Source organism: Brienomyrus brachyistius, chromosome 14 (assembly GCF_023856365.1).
Source record: "Brienomyrus brachyistius isolate T26 chromosome 14, BBRACH_0.4, whole genome shotgun sequence".
Taxonomy (NCBI): domain Eukaryota; kingdom Metazoa; phylum Chordata; class Actinopteri; order Osteoglossiformes; family Mormyridae; genus Brienomyrus; species Brienomyrus brachyistius.
In genome coordinates, this window is record NC_064546.1 from 20,978,558 (window position 1) to 20,994,471 (window position 15,914).

Consider the following 15,914-nt stretch of genomic DNA (forward strand, 5'->3'; position numbering starts at 1 on the left):
TCAGGGCAGGCACATTTATACACAGATAACGAGGGACTAACAAAAGGCAGGTGTGGGTGATTGTCACATTAGAACAGGAACAGGTGATTACGAGATGGCCAGCAACCTCTGCTGGCCATATGGAGACATGACGGAGGTGGATCAAGACATAGGATAATGGTGATTCTTGGTCATTCATGTAAGTATAATTAAGTAGAAAATAACATAGGTAAACTAATGTGAGGTGCAAACCTGCAAAAGCACTATCTGGTGGTCTGAGTTGTAATTATTTGTTTGTTTTTTTTTTGTCATAACAAAAGTGCCAAAGAAAATGGTACATTAACTCAGGCCAAAGGACAAACACTGAACTACACAGATATTTGTCCTCTCAGTCATTCCTCTTTGGCTGGCGAGCCTGCAACTATTCAGCACAGATATGATTTGGCCCGCTGACTGGAAGGTACAACGCTATGGAGCTAAATAAAGTCAAGCTGTCAGCAGATAAGAACCAAGTCACGAAGCAAAAGCAGGAACCGTAAAACAAATAAAAAACAGTCAGAACCAAGACCAAACAAATCTGAATCACAGGGATAAACCAAACCAGATAGCTAGTGATAAGAAATTTAAAAACTAGTAAGAAGAAAGAAAAAGATACACCAGGAAAACAGACCGTGATTAAGGACACTCAAACTTCAAGTCTAAAGAGGGAAACACCTAGAATCATCTAGAAATGAGCACAGCCATAGGGACCTTCCAGTTAGTGGATTAGTGGATGAGATGTGGCAGAGTGATGCAGACGCCTGTTAAAAATAACAAAGGGTTTCTCATCGTGGTACAACTGCATGTATGACCCATTTTTCCATACTGCATAATACAGAACAAATATCCAATTACACCACTGGCAGTAATTTCATGAAACAGGTCGCTTGTGTCAGTTGCTAAGCAAATGCTTCTTACAATATTTTAAGGTGCAAAGTAAGCCTTATAATACAGTACACAGAACAGATGCAAATTAATACCAAATTAAACCATTAGCACTTGCATGTGTGTTTTGACATAACACTCATGTATTAATATGAATACTGATGCTGCTACTACTACTAACCTGAAAAACAGATTAGATACAAAATGGTTGTAATTAATTGTTTTATTACAATTTACCCCTGTGACAGCCATGTAAGCTGCATGAATTTGTCTAGAATTACACAGTATGATTTGGCAGTGGCAGGGGAACCATTCGTGTGCTCAGTTGATAAAAAGGCAATCAATGAATTATGATTACATACTACAGAAAATCTGTAATGGGCTTGGCAGTAAGAGCTGAACCTTCAGATGAATAACACAGTGTGTGAGTTTTGCATGTGCGCCTGTAGATATAAAAATCCTATACAGGTCTGTCAGCTTTGTCCCTGGTGGCAGCGGCGCTGTGAGGTCACGGGGTTAGCTGCCCCATCAGTTTTCCAGTCAAACCAAAGGTATTAATACACAGCCTTGGAGACCAGAGATACCATCTGGCCATCTGTTGTCTAAAGCACGATTAAAGCCAAAGTCACACAGAACCTCAGCGGTGAAATGCATTTCATCTCACAGCGATGACACTATCGAAATTATTCATTCGATGACACCCACATCTCTATTAGCCTAGGAAGCCAGCAGTTTTCGTTTCTTGCAAGTCTGACATCTTCCCAGTTTCTTGGTCTTGTGAGAAGGAAACGTGAATGTCAGCTCTTGGTTATTAATAATTATCATTGGGATTTATGAGTTTCACTTGACTGCGTATTTCGGAGTCATTGAAAAGCCGAAAATATTCCTCTCACATACAGAGCGGGGAGAGGAACAACACCCCAACGCTGAAGGCTATCTCCCCCCCCCTCCCCCACCACCACTGCTGTTGCACATTTACTTAACAGTATTTTTTTTTTTCATTTACATTGGCTCACTGTTTACATGATCTCTCCCTGTCATATAAATTTCCGTTTTGGGATGCAGTTACGTGATCTACTGGCTCACTGCTTACGTGATCTCTCCCAGTAATATGGATATCCTTTTTGGGAGGCAGTTGGGTGATCCACTGGCTCACTGCTTACATGATCTCTCCCTGTCATATGGATTTCCTTTTTGGGATGCAGCCGGGTTTGTTGGCGGTTCTAATGGTGTGTGCGCTGCCCTGTAATAGGCTTGAATGCCACCCAGGGCTTCCCCTGTCTAACATTTGATTGGCTCCTGGATCACTGCAACCCAATACTAGATAAGAAGTATTAGGTTTCTTTGAAAGGCTGCTTCTGTAATGGAAAGAGGGTTTCTGCCAGTAGGGCTTGGGGATCCAATTTTTGCAATAATCAGTAACCAAAAATAACCAGAGGAATCATATCAGGTTCTGTGAACACCTGTATACATGGGATCCAGGCCCGTTACCGGCCAGGAATTACATCCGACTGGAGGGGTTCAAACTCGTACTTTCAGTAACTGGCTATATACCTCTTTGTGTTGGGTGTGATTCAAACCCCTAATTTTTCCTGACTGGCGGGGCTATACAATCTAAATAATCAGTTAAAAATCCTTATTAGCTAAAATGGAGAGTTGTCAATTAACTAAAGGTCTTAACTCCAATCTTGGGTAGGTGGAATAAAGAAAAGGAGTGTATAATATTAATGTGAAGGAGCGTAAAAATAGATTAGAATGTCTGCCGGAATATCACGGCCATATCAGGGAAATCAGAAAGGACAACAGTTTGTTGGACCTACCAACACAATCAATTAAACTGCGGTAAGATAAAAAACAAATCATTTCCAATATAATTAGGGCAAACTATTTCGATGATAAGGCATGCTTAAAGCTGAGATGAATTCTTACCCTTTTGTTGAGAAAACAAATACAAGGGCGATAAATCTGCGTGATTTGCGGTTATTGCGTGCGCTTCTGACTGCGTACGCGGGCGCACTGGAGCCGGAGTGCGAGTACCGGTGATGAAATGCAGCAGCTGACGCGGTGCGGTTAATGAGCGCGGTCATTCCTAGGCTGCGCTGTCACTGTGCCCTTGGAGTTGAGTGATGTCCAGCAGGGCTGTTAGGAGTCATTAACAGGCTGTCTGAACCCTGGATAATGTGCAATTCAGCTCTCCCGACTGCCCCCCGGAAGAGTCCAATAAACTGGATCCTTTATTGCCCCGAAAATTTTCCCCGTAAGACCTCACTTTTGATATTTATACAAAGACTACTTTTGGTATAATGAAACACAACCAATAAGAGATATTTTGGCATGAAATTGTAATCATTTTATTGGCTTTAGTAGAAGCAAACTAATTGGTTCTTTTTATCTTAATGGCACCAGTTATTCAGATATTAAACTTATTTATAATCCTCGAGGTATACCTTGCATGACCGGGGTTATATAGTAGATTGAAGATAATCTTTGTCTAAACTTTTTTTTTTCTTCAGTACTTTTTGCTTCTTGTGGATTTAAATAATTTTAAGTGTAAGATTACACTGTTCACTGACTTTCCTGGGCCAAGTTATTCAATGAATGTCAGCATCTCAAAGATCTTTAAAAGGTCACTGGTGCAGGGTACAAGATTCAAGCAGCATTACCCAAATTAAAGAGCCTTGCTGAAACTTAGCAGAGCTTGACTTTGTAGGGTTTAACTTTCTATTACCTTTTGAACCCACTAGCCAATCAGAAAAGCTGCTATGCTCTATATCTATGCTATATACATAAGCGACTCCAAGCTTTTCTCCCAATCATTCACATATATTAACTGGTAATAAACAGACAGATAAATGCATTTACAAAAAAATATTATTACACATCTGCGTGACTAATTCAAGCCACATTCACAAATATAACTTTGGAATACAATTTAATTTTTAATTTTAATGAACTTAATATGTTCAAATACCATTTTATCTGACCAGTAGAGGGTGCAATTTCTCTCCCTCATCATAGCGCACATTTCAAAATATGTTCTACAAAAGAACGTTTCGAATTCTATAAAAATATATTTTATTACTTTGCTCGTTTATTCCAAATTGCACCTTACATTACATTCACAACATTTCAAAATTAAAGTCGGCAACCTTTCTTCTTCTTCTTCTTTCTTCTTTCTTTCTACATAAAATCTTGCATTTTATGTAGGAGTTTGCATTCAGATTTAAAACACCATTTCATACCTAATACTTTTGTCACGGAAACTTAATGACAGCACAGAATTTAGAAACCCAGATCACTAAATATATTAACCGTACGACTGAATTACCTTTTCTTTAACTTCTAAGCCGTTCGATGATGGATGGATGGATGGATGGATGGATGGATGGATGGATGGATGGATGATATCCTGAAGAAGACTGTCTCCATCTAGCGGTTGTGTTTTTAGATATTTCCTCACCTCTATTTACTGATTAATAAATTCAGACATTTTCCAGTTTTCGAAGGTTAATGATGTTTATTCTACGCAGCACTGGCTCTTTCATTGTATGTTTTGTGTACATGTTTAATATAGTGTTTCTCAAACCAGTCCACGCGGGGACCCACAGACGGCCCATGTTTTTGCTCCATCTCAACTGTCAGGGAACTAGGAGGGAGCAAAAACGTGCACCGCCTGGGGTTCTCGAGGACTGGTTTGACAAACACTGGTTTGGTAGGTATCGTGATGCTATATAACTTGGTCTTCTGCTTTAACAATAGGAAAACCAATCTGACCAATTTCTCTATATTCCGTCCTAACTGTTTTCTTGTTCTCAAACCTAACCATTTTTAAGGAAGTTAAATTGAAATTTGATTTGTAAATTATATAGATTTGAACTTTCCCCTGCATTTGTATCCACCTATGAATTTAAATAAATTGAATAAAGGAAACGCAATAAAAATGTCTAATTTTCAAAGCATTTGCATTGATCAGTCAACATCAGTCTGAGCGTATAAAACATCCAGTTTCATGTTGGTGAAGTATGTTTATAGGCTGAAGAGTTTTCTATGTATAACGATGTTAATCACACCGTCTATGGAACATTTAAGTTAACTATTTATGGCAGTGAATTTGGCTATTGGAGACCCTTGAACCCTAACGTACATTTACAATAAAATGCACACCATGGCAAATGTAAAAGTAAAATTCATTAAAATGTTTTCTTCTTTCGGGCATTTAATAAGGAATTTATACTTAAACGATTTGTCTCAGTGTTTGAGATCGCTTTAGTTAATTAATAGCCTACCGTTATATAAGAACTACAAAGCGGATAGTTCCTTATTCGCCAATAACTTGGCGATGTGTTCATTTTAATATTAATTTTTAAAATGGGTTTGGAAAATGCTATAAAGTGGTTTTAAATTAATTTAATGGGCAGTTTGATATTTCCGTTTCGGATGCACGTCATTCTGGCTCAGCCCCACCCCTGGATGAGACGCTTGATGAACCATGCAGGGAGGGCGCCCAATCTGCGCGTCCCGATGCAGAGTTTGGAAGTGCGGAGACGGTGCCGGCAAGAGCCAGGAAAGGGATGTCGCTAAGTTCTATTGAGGTAGCTTTCCTGGCGAGGGCGAAGCGTTTACCACCTAATTAAATTTTTCTCTCTCGGAGTTCATTCTTCCAGCGCTGCTCAGGGATATGGATCTGTTTTCCGTCAGACTCACCTTCCTCTGTCTCATCTTATGTAAGTCCAGTAAGTGATCATATTTTAACGAGGAAACTGATTTAAACTACATCACCTATACAACAACATAGACCACCAGGAGGGAAACGCACTGACCGATGTTACTTTACGATGCTTTTTATGTAGTTATTTTACATAAACACATAACATATACTTTCGTTTACTTAATTCGGATTAACTGTGAAATTGAAATGAAGTTGTATTGCTTGTGTGATACTGTTTGTGCGTGGCAATGGGTTGGCGTCCCGTCTTGGGTTATTCCTTGCCTTGCGCATATTGCTGCCGCTATGGGCTACGGACCCCCCGCGACCCCGCATAGGACCAGCATTTTTGGAAAATGAATCGATGGATAGATTATTTGTTCTACTTGAAACGTTTACTAATCTATAAGGTTACCGGCCTTGTGTACCACACACGTAAACATCTAACAAAAGATATCTATAGTATTTTACTGGTATTTTTAAGTACTTTATCTATTTTACAAGACTTTCTGCTGTCATTACCAAATGTGGAAATATCCATAATTGCATATTGTGAATAAAATATGGAGGACATATGTAATAGATTTTGCTACGCTTAATGTATTTTTTTTATTTCTGTTTTATTGCAAATACAATAAAATTCTACTAAAACATGCTTAGTAAGTTCAGAGTTATCTCCTTTCATGGTACAGTCGTAAATATGGTTAGATGCGTCTCTAACTATTTAATGCGAACGACTTATTCAGGTACATATAGGTTAATCACCAGAATGTATGTTTGGAAACATGGCCCATGCACAGCGAAATCTGCTAGCTTTCTGCTGCACTTGAAATATCATTAAATGTCTCTGTTTAAATGGCAATTAATTTGATAAATAAATTGCAATGCAACATAAATAATACATCCGTACAAATTATCTTGAGACCAGCTTAAGATTTTATCGGACATCATTTATGACCGGATAAAGACTTCGTTAGCTATTATAAAGCCTAGGTCTACATTTACTCTATAGCTATATACTTGACAGTTAGAACATTATCATTTAATGTCTTTACTATAAGATAAATTAAAATTGTATTTAGACTACATACTCTGTAGCACATAGGCTACTAGTGTGTATTTTGTTGGCTTAAATTCAGTTTTTTATTGCCTTGGCATCCATATGATGTTGATCTTTTGGGGAAATTTAAATTCATAATTTTTATTTATCATATATATATTTTTTTTCTCTGTTCAGTCTATATGCCTGGATATTTTGAATGTCAGAATCTTATCTAGGCATATAACTAAGCAAGGAAGGTGTATAAATCACAAAGTTATCACAAATCACCATGAATACAATCAGCTCCAGTATAAATTTATATTCCTTTTCAGTTCTAGTCTCTCTTAATTAAATTGCATTGTGGGAAAGGAGCCAAGATCCCAGGATATGAGAACATCTGACATACAAAAAAAAAACATTTATCAGAAGTAAAATGAAACCTTTTCCCACTCAAAGGAACATTACATAAAATGATCCTATGCAATTTAAGTCTTCATCATGTCGTCATCATCATCCTCATCATCATATGTCATCATATGTCACCCATGGGGGGTCACCCATTTCTCGACTTGATTCCTATTCACTGGACCTTGTGTATGGATCTTCCAGTTTGTCCCCATATTCATACACGTCTCCTCCCGCAGTCCAAAACCCTGCATTTAGCTATAATTATGTCTGTAAATTGCCCATAGAATCTGATTGGGAGCCTTCCAATGGCCTGGTATTCCATCCAGGGTTTCCCTTGTGCCATATGCTTCCTCGGATAGACTCCAGGCTGACCATGACTATGTGCTGGATAAATGGCAGTGAAAACGGATGGATATCAGTTTCATTGTGCATTGTTTACCTTCTGAAAAGGTCCCTGAAATGTTAATGTTCAGGGCTAGACTGGGATTAAAAATTGACCCTGGGACATTAGCCCCATACAGGCACCACATACAATACTGTGGAAAAGTCTTAAGCAGCCAAAGAAAATTATGTTTATATGATATTCCTGTTGGTGTAAAACTCAACTATTATGCCTGTCAGAGTGTGTTAGCTTAGCCATTTCAAAACGTCTGCTAAAATCCCCCCAGTATTTCCAGCAACCATCCAGTGCAGCCATGTGTTTTTTTTTTAACTTGACCACTAGCACAACCTTGTGTAGCTACTAAATGTCTCCCTGACTTTTAAAATAAATTTCATGAATTAAGTGAGTTAGTGGTAAAAGTTAATAAATATATGTAACGGCTGGGGTGCCCCTGAGGAGAGGTTTGGGAACTGAAGCGATGTTCATCTAGCCGTCCAACTAGATATCAGTATCTTTTTGAAAAACAGAATAAATTATTGCTAGTGTTTATTGTGTTACTCTTAATTTGCATATGTTTCAAATTTCAGATTGTGTTTTTGTGCTGAGCAAAAGTACACACACTGCTTAAGGCCTTTGCACAGTGCTGTACATACTTACTATAAAATTTGTTGATCTGAGTGGGGATCGCCCGCTTTTTTTTCTGAAGCGGTAGGGGGGTCCCCACAAAACATTTGTGCTGACTCATAACCCCATCAGTCCACTAGGAAAACAGGCAGTATGCCAGATGGCCAGTCCACCACTGGTTTTATATATAATGAGAGACAAAGTAATAGCCTTGGAGACCACAGAGCTACATTGTTCAAATGACTATTTTTTTCTCTCCAGCAATTTGTAAAGAGAGCGGCCATGGACTTGCAGAAGATGAGCTCTTCAAAAATCTCTTCATTGGCTACAACAAGTGGTCAAGACCGGTCTCTAACATCTCAGACGTGGTGATTGTTAAGTTTGGCCTTTCCATAGCTCAGCTAATTGATGTGGTGAGTCTCTGCATTTTAGATTCCAAATGTCATTCATTAATGCCTATTATTAATTATTAGGCTGACAGCTAACAGAGTTGTTGACAACACAGTGTATTGGTATCATTAAAAGACTGATAAATATTTGTCCTCCTGCTTAAAAGCTTCTATTCAAAATCTATCTGCAACTAAAGCCTTTTCAAAAGGTATTCCACATTTAAAACCATGTCAGGTTGGTAGTGCGCAATCTAACTGGACATTGTGCCATACTGGCTGTTCACTGAATGAATGAACTGTACAGGGCTTCAGATTCAACCATGACAGGAGCTGTTGTGAATAACCTCCCAATAGGACGACACTCCTCCTGTTGTTCGCTGCTATGTCTTGCCGGGCAGCTTTTGTGGCCCTTCTGTGGACCCACCTGCCCCCATTTTCCTCGTCTCGATTAACTGGACAGTTTCTCCATAGGATGAGAAGAATCAGATGATGACGACCAACGTGTGGCTGAAGCAGGTGAGCTTCCGGGATTCCATTTAGTCGGCTTCCTGGCAGAACTGCAAAGAGGATCCACACTTCATGAAGTGGTTATGACTGGGGGACTGGCTGCTATCAGTCTCTTCTTTGCCAACAAATCCTGTCTTCCTCTGTATTTACTTCTATGAATTTATAACCCATCATGTTGATCCATACATCTTCTGATAACTGGATAGAAATACCCTGGAAGAGATAGCAACCAATCACAAGGAAATAATACTATCACTACTGCTAATACTACTACTACTACTACTACTACTAATAATAATAATAATGATAATAATAATAATAATAAGAAGAAGAAGAAGAAGGATGCATTTTATTTATAGGCGCCTTTCAGGTCTCTCTAGGTCACCATACAAAAACACATACAAGCACTAGGTATCAAATAAAAACACATTACAGCAAGCAAACAGACAAAAGTATATTAAACCAGTGATAGATAAAATAGTCAAGATAATGGAAAATGGCCTACATAATGTTTATAAAGGATATGAAGTTGTTCTACTACTACTACTACTAATAATAATACTTTATTATTATTATTATTATTATTATTATTATTATGTAAGTTATTAGGGCTCAATCAAGTACCTACGTTCATCGTGGTTAATTAATTTAATAGCAGAGTTGGGTAACTCAAGTCCAGAGAGCAAAAGTTCAGACCGGAATTTTGTTTCAACTAACCAGTTGAGTACTCTGTGACTGTGACTCTTTATGCTCACCTGGTTGATTGAAACAAGATCCTAATCTCGACTTTTACTCTGTGGACCTGAATTACCCAAATTAGTATATAAGATATTAAATGTTCAGTAGGCCCAACAACCTACGGTGTCTTCTTTACCCACAAGGAGTGGAACGATTACAAACTACGCTGGAAGCCTGCGGACTACGAGAACATCACCTCCATAAGAGTTCCCTCAGAACTCATCTGGGTGCCTGACATTGTCCTCTATAACAAGTGAGTAGGTTTTAGGCTGATCAGTGAGTGATGCGTCACATTAATACTATATTTCCGTCAGCTTCAGGGGGCATGGGGAAGGTTGTGCTGTGTCACAGTTTACAGGTTAAATTCAAACCCCAGCTTTACATTTTACGCTTAATTGTACACTGTGTGTGTGAGATGCTTCAGCAGGTTTTATTGCGCATGAGCACTGCAAGGCTTCATTGCCAGGGAGTTTCTAACTTTTGAGATGATCAGGTGCTAAGTCACGTTTAGCTGGGGCTTGAGGTTTATTTTTTTTTTTGAAGGAAGGTTGGCATCAGGGCTAAAATAGCCAGGGCTACAGCCCTGAGTGATTGGACCCAACAACGCCCAATGCTAAATCGTGCAGCCACACTCAGTGTAAAAAGGAACGGTGTACCGGTATTGAGTAGGAAATGGAAAGTTAGATGTGCTCTGTAAAAAAAGTAATACATGAGTTCCAATAAACCTAACAGGGAATATGAATTTAACCGATTTGGAGATTGAAGCAGTATAGGGTAATAGTGAATATTAAAACTGAATAATTCACCATTTATGATTGTCCTAAATGGGATATTCCATTACCCCAGAGCCTGATTAGTATGAATGTGATGTGAATGACCAAAAGGGACCTAAATGTGTCTGACTGGGATGTAAAAACTGCACGTTTGGAGCAGATTGTGTGAGTTAATGGTAAAACCAAAACTGATTATTTCGTCTGCAGCTTGTTTCCTCATAATAATACTGCGTGTAAGTATCTAACCTATAAAAGTTTAAACTTGTGTCAGCAGGTTTCAAGATAGACGTATTTAACCTTAGGGACAAAATGCGTTTAAGCATTCAGCAGCTCCACAAAAGTAGCTCTTGTGCAGCACATGAACCTTGTGATATGCTACCCTAAGGCAACGTAAGATGGCTGTTTGGAACGAACAACTTAATAACAAATGGGCTTTGAACATGTGCAAGTCATGTTTAATTTATATGTCTTCCTTAAGGTTACTTTCCTTTCAGAATAATAAAGCACAAACTCTTCTTTCTGTCTTTTGTTTTACTCTTTTAACAGTTCTTTGACTGTATTAATACGTTACACATTAATGCACAACACATAACCATCTAATGTTAAATTATAACAAAATATAGCAAAATGTTTTAGTATTGTTATGAAATGGTAAAGACAATTATGGCATTGAAGTATTTCTTCGATGTTTTTTTTTGTTTGTTTTATGCACTAGTATAATATTTAGTACATCGGCTGTTGCTCATCTGTGGATCAAATAGACGCGAATTCTTGTTTTTCCCAGTGCAGATGGAGAGTTCGCTGTGACCCACATGACCAAAGCTCATCTCTTCTACACGGGAATGGTGCGTTGGGTACCGCCGGCCATCTACAAGAGCTCCTGCAGCATCGACGTCACTTTCTTCCCCTTCGACCAGCAGAACTGTAAAATGAAGTTCGGATCCTGGACGTATGACAGGGCCAAGATCGACCTTGAGTGCATCGAGAAGACGGTGGACCTGAAGGACTATTGGGAGAGCGGGGAGTGGGCCATAGTGGACGCTGTGGGAACCTACAACACCAAGAAGTACGACTGCTGCCATGAGATCTATCCAGACATCACCTACTACTTCATCATCAGAAGGTTGCCTCTCTTCTACACCATCAACCTCATCATTCCCTGTCTGCTCATCTCCTGTCTGACCGTGTTGGTCTTCTACCTGCCTTCAGACTGTGCTGAGAAGATCACCCTGTGCATCTCGGTCCTCCTCTCCCTCACCGTCTTCCTCTTACTCATCACTGAGATCATCCCATCCACGTCACTGGTCATCCCCCTCATCGGCGAGTACCTGCTCTTCACCATGATCTTCGTCACACTTTCCATCGCCATCACGGTCTTCGTGCTCAACGTGCACCACCGTTCTCCGCGAACCCACACGATGTCGCGCTGGGTCCGTTCCGTTTTCTTGGGCTCCATCCCGCGCTGGCTCTTCATGAGGCGCCCAGCCGCGGCCGAAAGGCGCCGCCGGTGCCTCTTGCACCAACCGCCTCGTAGCCGCAGCCAGGTGGCGCTGCTCACCACCTCCCGGAGTTGGCTACAGGAGACAGATGTAGATGTCTGGGATCCACCGAATGCATTTCCCGCACGATGCCTGGACTCTTGTTCTTCATCTCCAAATGCCTGCTTGCTCCACCAGCCAGACTGTGGAGTCCCTCAGTCCCTGGGTCTCCGCACGGACGCCTCGCAGCCCCAAAGCACCAGCTCAGAGTCTCACCTTGCCCCGCCTTTCTCACCCAGTGTCATGCATGCACTGGAGGGAGTCCAGTACATCGCAGACCACCTGAGAGCAGAAGAGGCTGACTTTTCCGTAAGTGGTCTTCATGGGGCCACAGACCTCAGCATACACCAGCTGTGAAGCTTTGAGAAAAATTTAATTAAATCAATTCAGAAACGAACTGCAGTGCCACTAGTAATGTATCTATTTAGTGTGACTAATTAGTATTTGGCTTTCATTAAATTAGCTCCCTATCTTGCTTTCATTACAATGTTATCATTATATTGATGAGCAATAACTGATTACTTTATGTATTTCTTGATTTTATTTGCTCAGACAGCATAAAATTACTTCAGCAGTTCAATTTACCGAACCAGTGAAAGGAACCCCTTATCACATTTTTTTGGCTTTTTGGTTACTCTTAATTATTTTTCTGTCCAGGTGAAGGAAGACTGGAAATATGTCGCCATGGTGATCGACCGCATCTTCCTGTGGATGTTCATCCTCGTGTGCCTGCTGGGTACCGTTGGGCTCTTTCTGCCACCCTGGCTGGCTGGCATGGTCTAGGAGGGCAAACTGCAAACCCCACAGGCACTGAGTGCAGGGCAAGAGTCCCAGGCCCATTTAAATATTAGAGCTGGCACAGAATCCAAAAATCATTCTGAGGTTCAGGATATTTCTGTTTTAGTTTACAGTCCTGTGACAAATGTATTTTTAGTAAACATTACAGACTTTAGGTTGGGTCACTGCTGTATTTTGCACTCAAAAAGTTATTTTGAAAAAAATAATAATTAGAATTATTCACATGTAAACATTGTATTACAAAGTTGTAAATTATCTTATAGTTTTGTGTGTTTCTATGAGTGCTTACATAAGAAAAGAAATGAATAGTGACTAAGAAGGTTAATACATCCATATTCCAGAAATACGTTATCCACTATGGGGACACGGGGAGGTGGGAGTTTATGTCAGGTAGGGGTACACCCTAACTTGGATACCAGATGCCTGTATCATGGAGCAAGATTTGTAGGTTAGCTAGTTAACTTGTTGGATTTAAGGTATACCAATTTAAATGGACTTTATCGTTGTTTTCTTACATTTAGCCCAAACTACCTTAAATCTGACAATTTACAGTATCGTGCAAACCCAAAAACCCAGCTTCGTGATACGGGCCCCAGACCACGACCAGACATAGACACGCACACAGAATTATACGGTCAATTTAGAGACACTGATTAGCCTCACTGCACGTCTTCAGACTACAGGAAGAAAGTCACCCAGCAAAGCAAGAATGTGCCAACTCCACACAGTAAGCAGAGGAGGGACTTGAAAACCCGACCCTGGAGGAGAATGGAACGGGGCCAACTATTGTGCTACGCCTGAGAAGGAAGATGCAAACAGCAAACACACAGGGCTCTTAAGTTCAATACAGCGATAAGATATGATGAGATGAAGCAAATGAAAACACACTCATGTTAATAAAGATTTAATCTCCGAATATCTTCCCATCTAATTCTGTAATGCAAACACGCCAGTCTCTCACCAGTCAGGTGAGACAGAAAGTGTACTTCAGACACTGAAGATGGTTCACATGTGTGAATTTCATAAATATTCCCACGTGAAGCCAATTTTCATGCCAGCAGGAATATTTTCTCGTTTATTGACTTTTAATTATAACATGAACATGTGTCTAGAGAGCAAATATGTGTGTTGCACATATCGAATATCGAAAATATTTTTTCATCAAAAATGGTTTCATTTCTAAATAAAATGATAGTTGACCCATTAGGTGATTGCATAATTATAAATACACAACAAACAATCTCACATGTAGGTGTTGTAGTATTTAAAAATATTTTAACTTCTACAGATGGTGATTAAAATGTAAATTCAGGGGATTCTTGTTAAAAAATGCATTGTTTCTTTGCACAGGATGTGTGAAGCAACTCAAATGAATCTGTTATATGGAGCATATAGTAGTACACAGATCGTATACACAGAAAAAAAAGGTAAAAATTTGTACTTGCTTGTCACTGGGGCCGTACCCTTGTAGTTGAACCTTTTAATGAACATGAGCCCAGACATGATCCAGGTATATAAGATTTGAGTCTGGATGCTGTTCAGCTAAATGGCTATTTCAATAATAGTTTTAATACTAGAACTCGTGGCCATAAGTGGAAATCAGTGGGAGAACATTTTAAAATAAATTTGAGGAAGCACTTCTTTACACAGCATGTAGTTAGAGTATGGAATAGTCTTCCCACTACTGTAACGCAGGCTAAAACCCTGGGTTCCTTTAAATCAGAGCTAGATAAGATTTTAACAACTCTGAACTATTAGTTAAGTTCTCCCCAAAATGAGCTTTATGGGCTGAATGGCCTCCTCTCGTTTGTAAATTTCTTATGTTCTTATGAAAACAGCGTTACAAACAACATTAATGTACTATCAGTGGTACAAAAATGTTCCTCAGTCTATTTCTGTACCTTAAAAAATATAATTACGTACAACTAAGGGTACAACTGGCAAACCTTGAGGGTTCAGCCCCAGTGACAAGCAAAGATACAAATTTTTACCCTCTGTAATTACGTAGACTATATTGTTTCTGATTACCAGTGTTAACCGGCATAAAGAACATCAAGCAAGGCACTTTAATCCTGGTTTATCTATCATTCAGCTCGCAGTTAGCATTGCGGCTAAGACTATGGGCTGTCAGTTCAAGTGCTTCTAGGCTATTGCTATAGTAACTATGACAATGATTCTTCACCTGAGAAAGAATGCAAGGAAACAATTGCATGTTACTACAGATACAGGTCACAGGCAATTTAAAAATAGATTTTTTTAAAAGTTCAGCTGTTCAGTAGTAATGAAACAGCCAAATGAATGATCTGTTCATGCATTTTTTTTATAGAAGCAGTAATAACTAAGTTTATATAAGGTAACAATTTGGTGTTGCATAAATATTATTGCTTTTGGTTTCCTAAAAAAGACTGAGGTTATTTTTTGTAGCTATTTGGAAAACTAAAGTTCTTTAAGATGAAGTGTGGATTGTCAACTTTTTCACATTTATAAGATGACAAAGTCATACAGGCAAAATGTCGGCGAAGTGCAGATCCACAGACAGGCAGCTGTTCAGTGAGACTTTCACAACTTATCTAATAATACGCAAGGAAAAATACAACTTCCCAAACGCCATGGACCGAAAGGTCTGTCAGAAGTAAAATGTGTAAAGTAAAAAAAAGAAAAATTTAAAAACGTTTCGACTAGCTCACTGAGCTCAGGCCACCAGTCCCCAGGTAAGAGAACCATCAAGGCAGTTTGTGTGTCGATCTGAGGAAGGTTGCAGGCTTAGATGGGTGCTAGGAGGTGGCAGGCTTGGCTAGGTTGGCCCGCACGCGAGCCTGGTCCACAGCATCCAGAAGGTTCTTGGAGTCCACAGCTAGCGTGTGGGCGGCGGCCAACATCTGCCTCTTGCACTCCTCCTTCAGTGAGGTGATGGCGTTCTGCTGGGCCAGACGCATCTTGGTGATGAGTTCGGCCATGTCTTTGTTCAGCAGCTTCTGCGTGCCTTCGATCTGAATGAGCAACAGGCGGCAGAAGCAGAAGATACACCTTAGGGGTCTCCTTGACCCATTTAATGAGGAAGCCAGTGCGTGATGCGACACCACAGGGTCCCTCATCTGTCAGTGACT

General features: G+C 39.8%; 2 protein-coding genes across 4 annotated transcripts in view; one reads left to right on the forward strand and one right to left on the reverse strand.

Annotated features, from left to right (window-relative positions):
* Positions 1 to 4: 4 nt before the first annotated feature.
* LOC125707729 (neuronal acetylcholine receptor subunit alpha-2-like) lies at positions 5 to 13,723 on the forward strand. 2 transcript variants are annotated; one of them, XM_048975026.1, is made up of 7 exons: positions 5 to 178; positions 8,326 to 8,477; positions 8,925 to 8,969; positions 9,842 to 9,951; positions 11,256 to 12,318; positions 12,667 to 12,745; positions 13,484 to 13,723. In XM_048975026.1, the coding sequence occupies exons 1-7, from the start codon at positions 157 to 159 to the stop codon at positions 13,606 to 13,608; spliced, it is 1,596 nt and encodes a 531-aa protein (XP_048830983.1). In that variant the 5' UTR covers positions 5 to 156; the 3' UTR covers positions 13,609 to 13,723. The 2 variants fall into 2 exon arrangements, with proteins under 2 accessions (XP_048830983.1, XP_048830982.1); XM_048975025.1 differs by lacking the exon at positions 5 to 178 and adding an exon at positions 5,428 to 5,636.
* The window catches only part of LOC125707724 (protein-tyrosine kinase 2-beta-like), a 30,349-nt gene continuing 28,130 nt past the window's right edge, over positions 13,696 to 15,914 (reverse strand). For both annotated transcript variants that reach the window (XM_048975014.1, XM_048975013.1), the window contains exon 31: positions 13,696 to 15,797. In XM_048975014.1, coding sequence (XP_048830971.1) covers positions 15,582 to 15,797 — 216 coding nt within the window. In that variant the 3' untranslated portion in view covers positions 13,696 to 15,581. The remainder of the gene's footprint in view (positions 15,798 to 15,914) is intronic.

What these genes read in the sequence shown, in the direction of transcription:
- LOC125707729 (XM_048975025.1), top strand. Translation starts at nt 5,582, where the DNA reads ATGGATCTGTTTTCCGTCAGACTCACCTTCCTCTGTCTCATCTTATGT. An exon ending in CAGAAGAGGCTGACTTTTCC is followed by an intron (nt 12,319 to 12,666) that starts GTAAGTGGTCTT and finishes TTTTCTGTCCAG; the next exon opens with GTGAAGGAAGACTGGAAATA. An exon ending in CATCCTCGTGTGCCTGCTGG is followed by an intron (nt 12,746 to 13,483) that starts GTACCGTTGGGC and finishes GCACGTCTTCAG; the next exon opens with ACTACAGGAAGAAAGTCACC.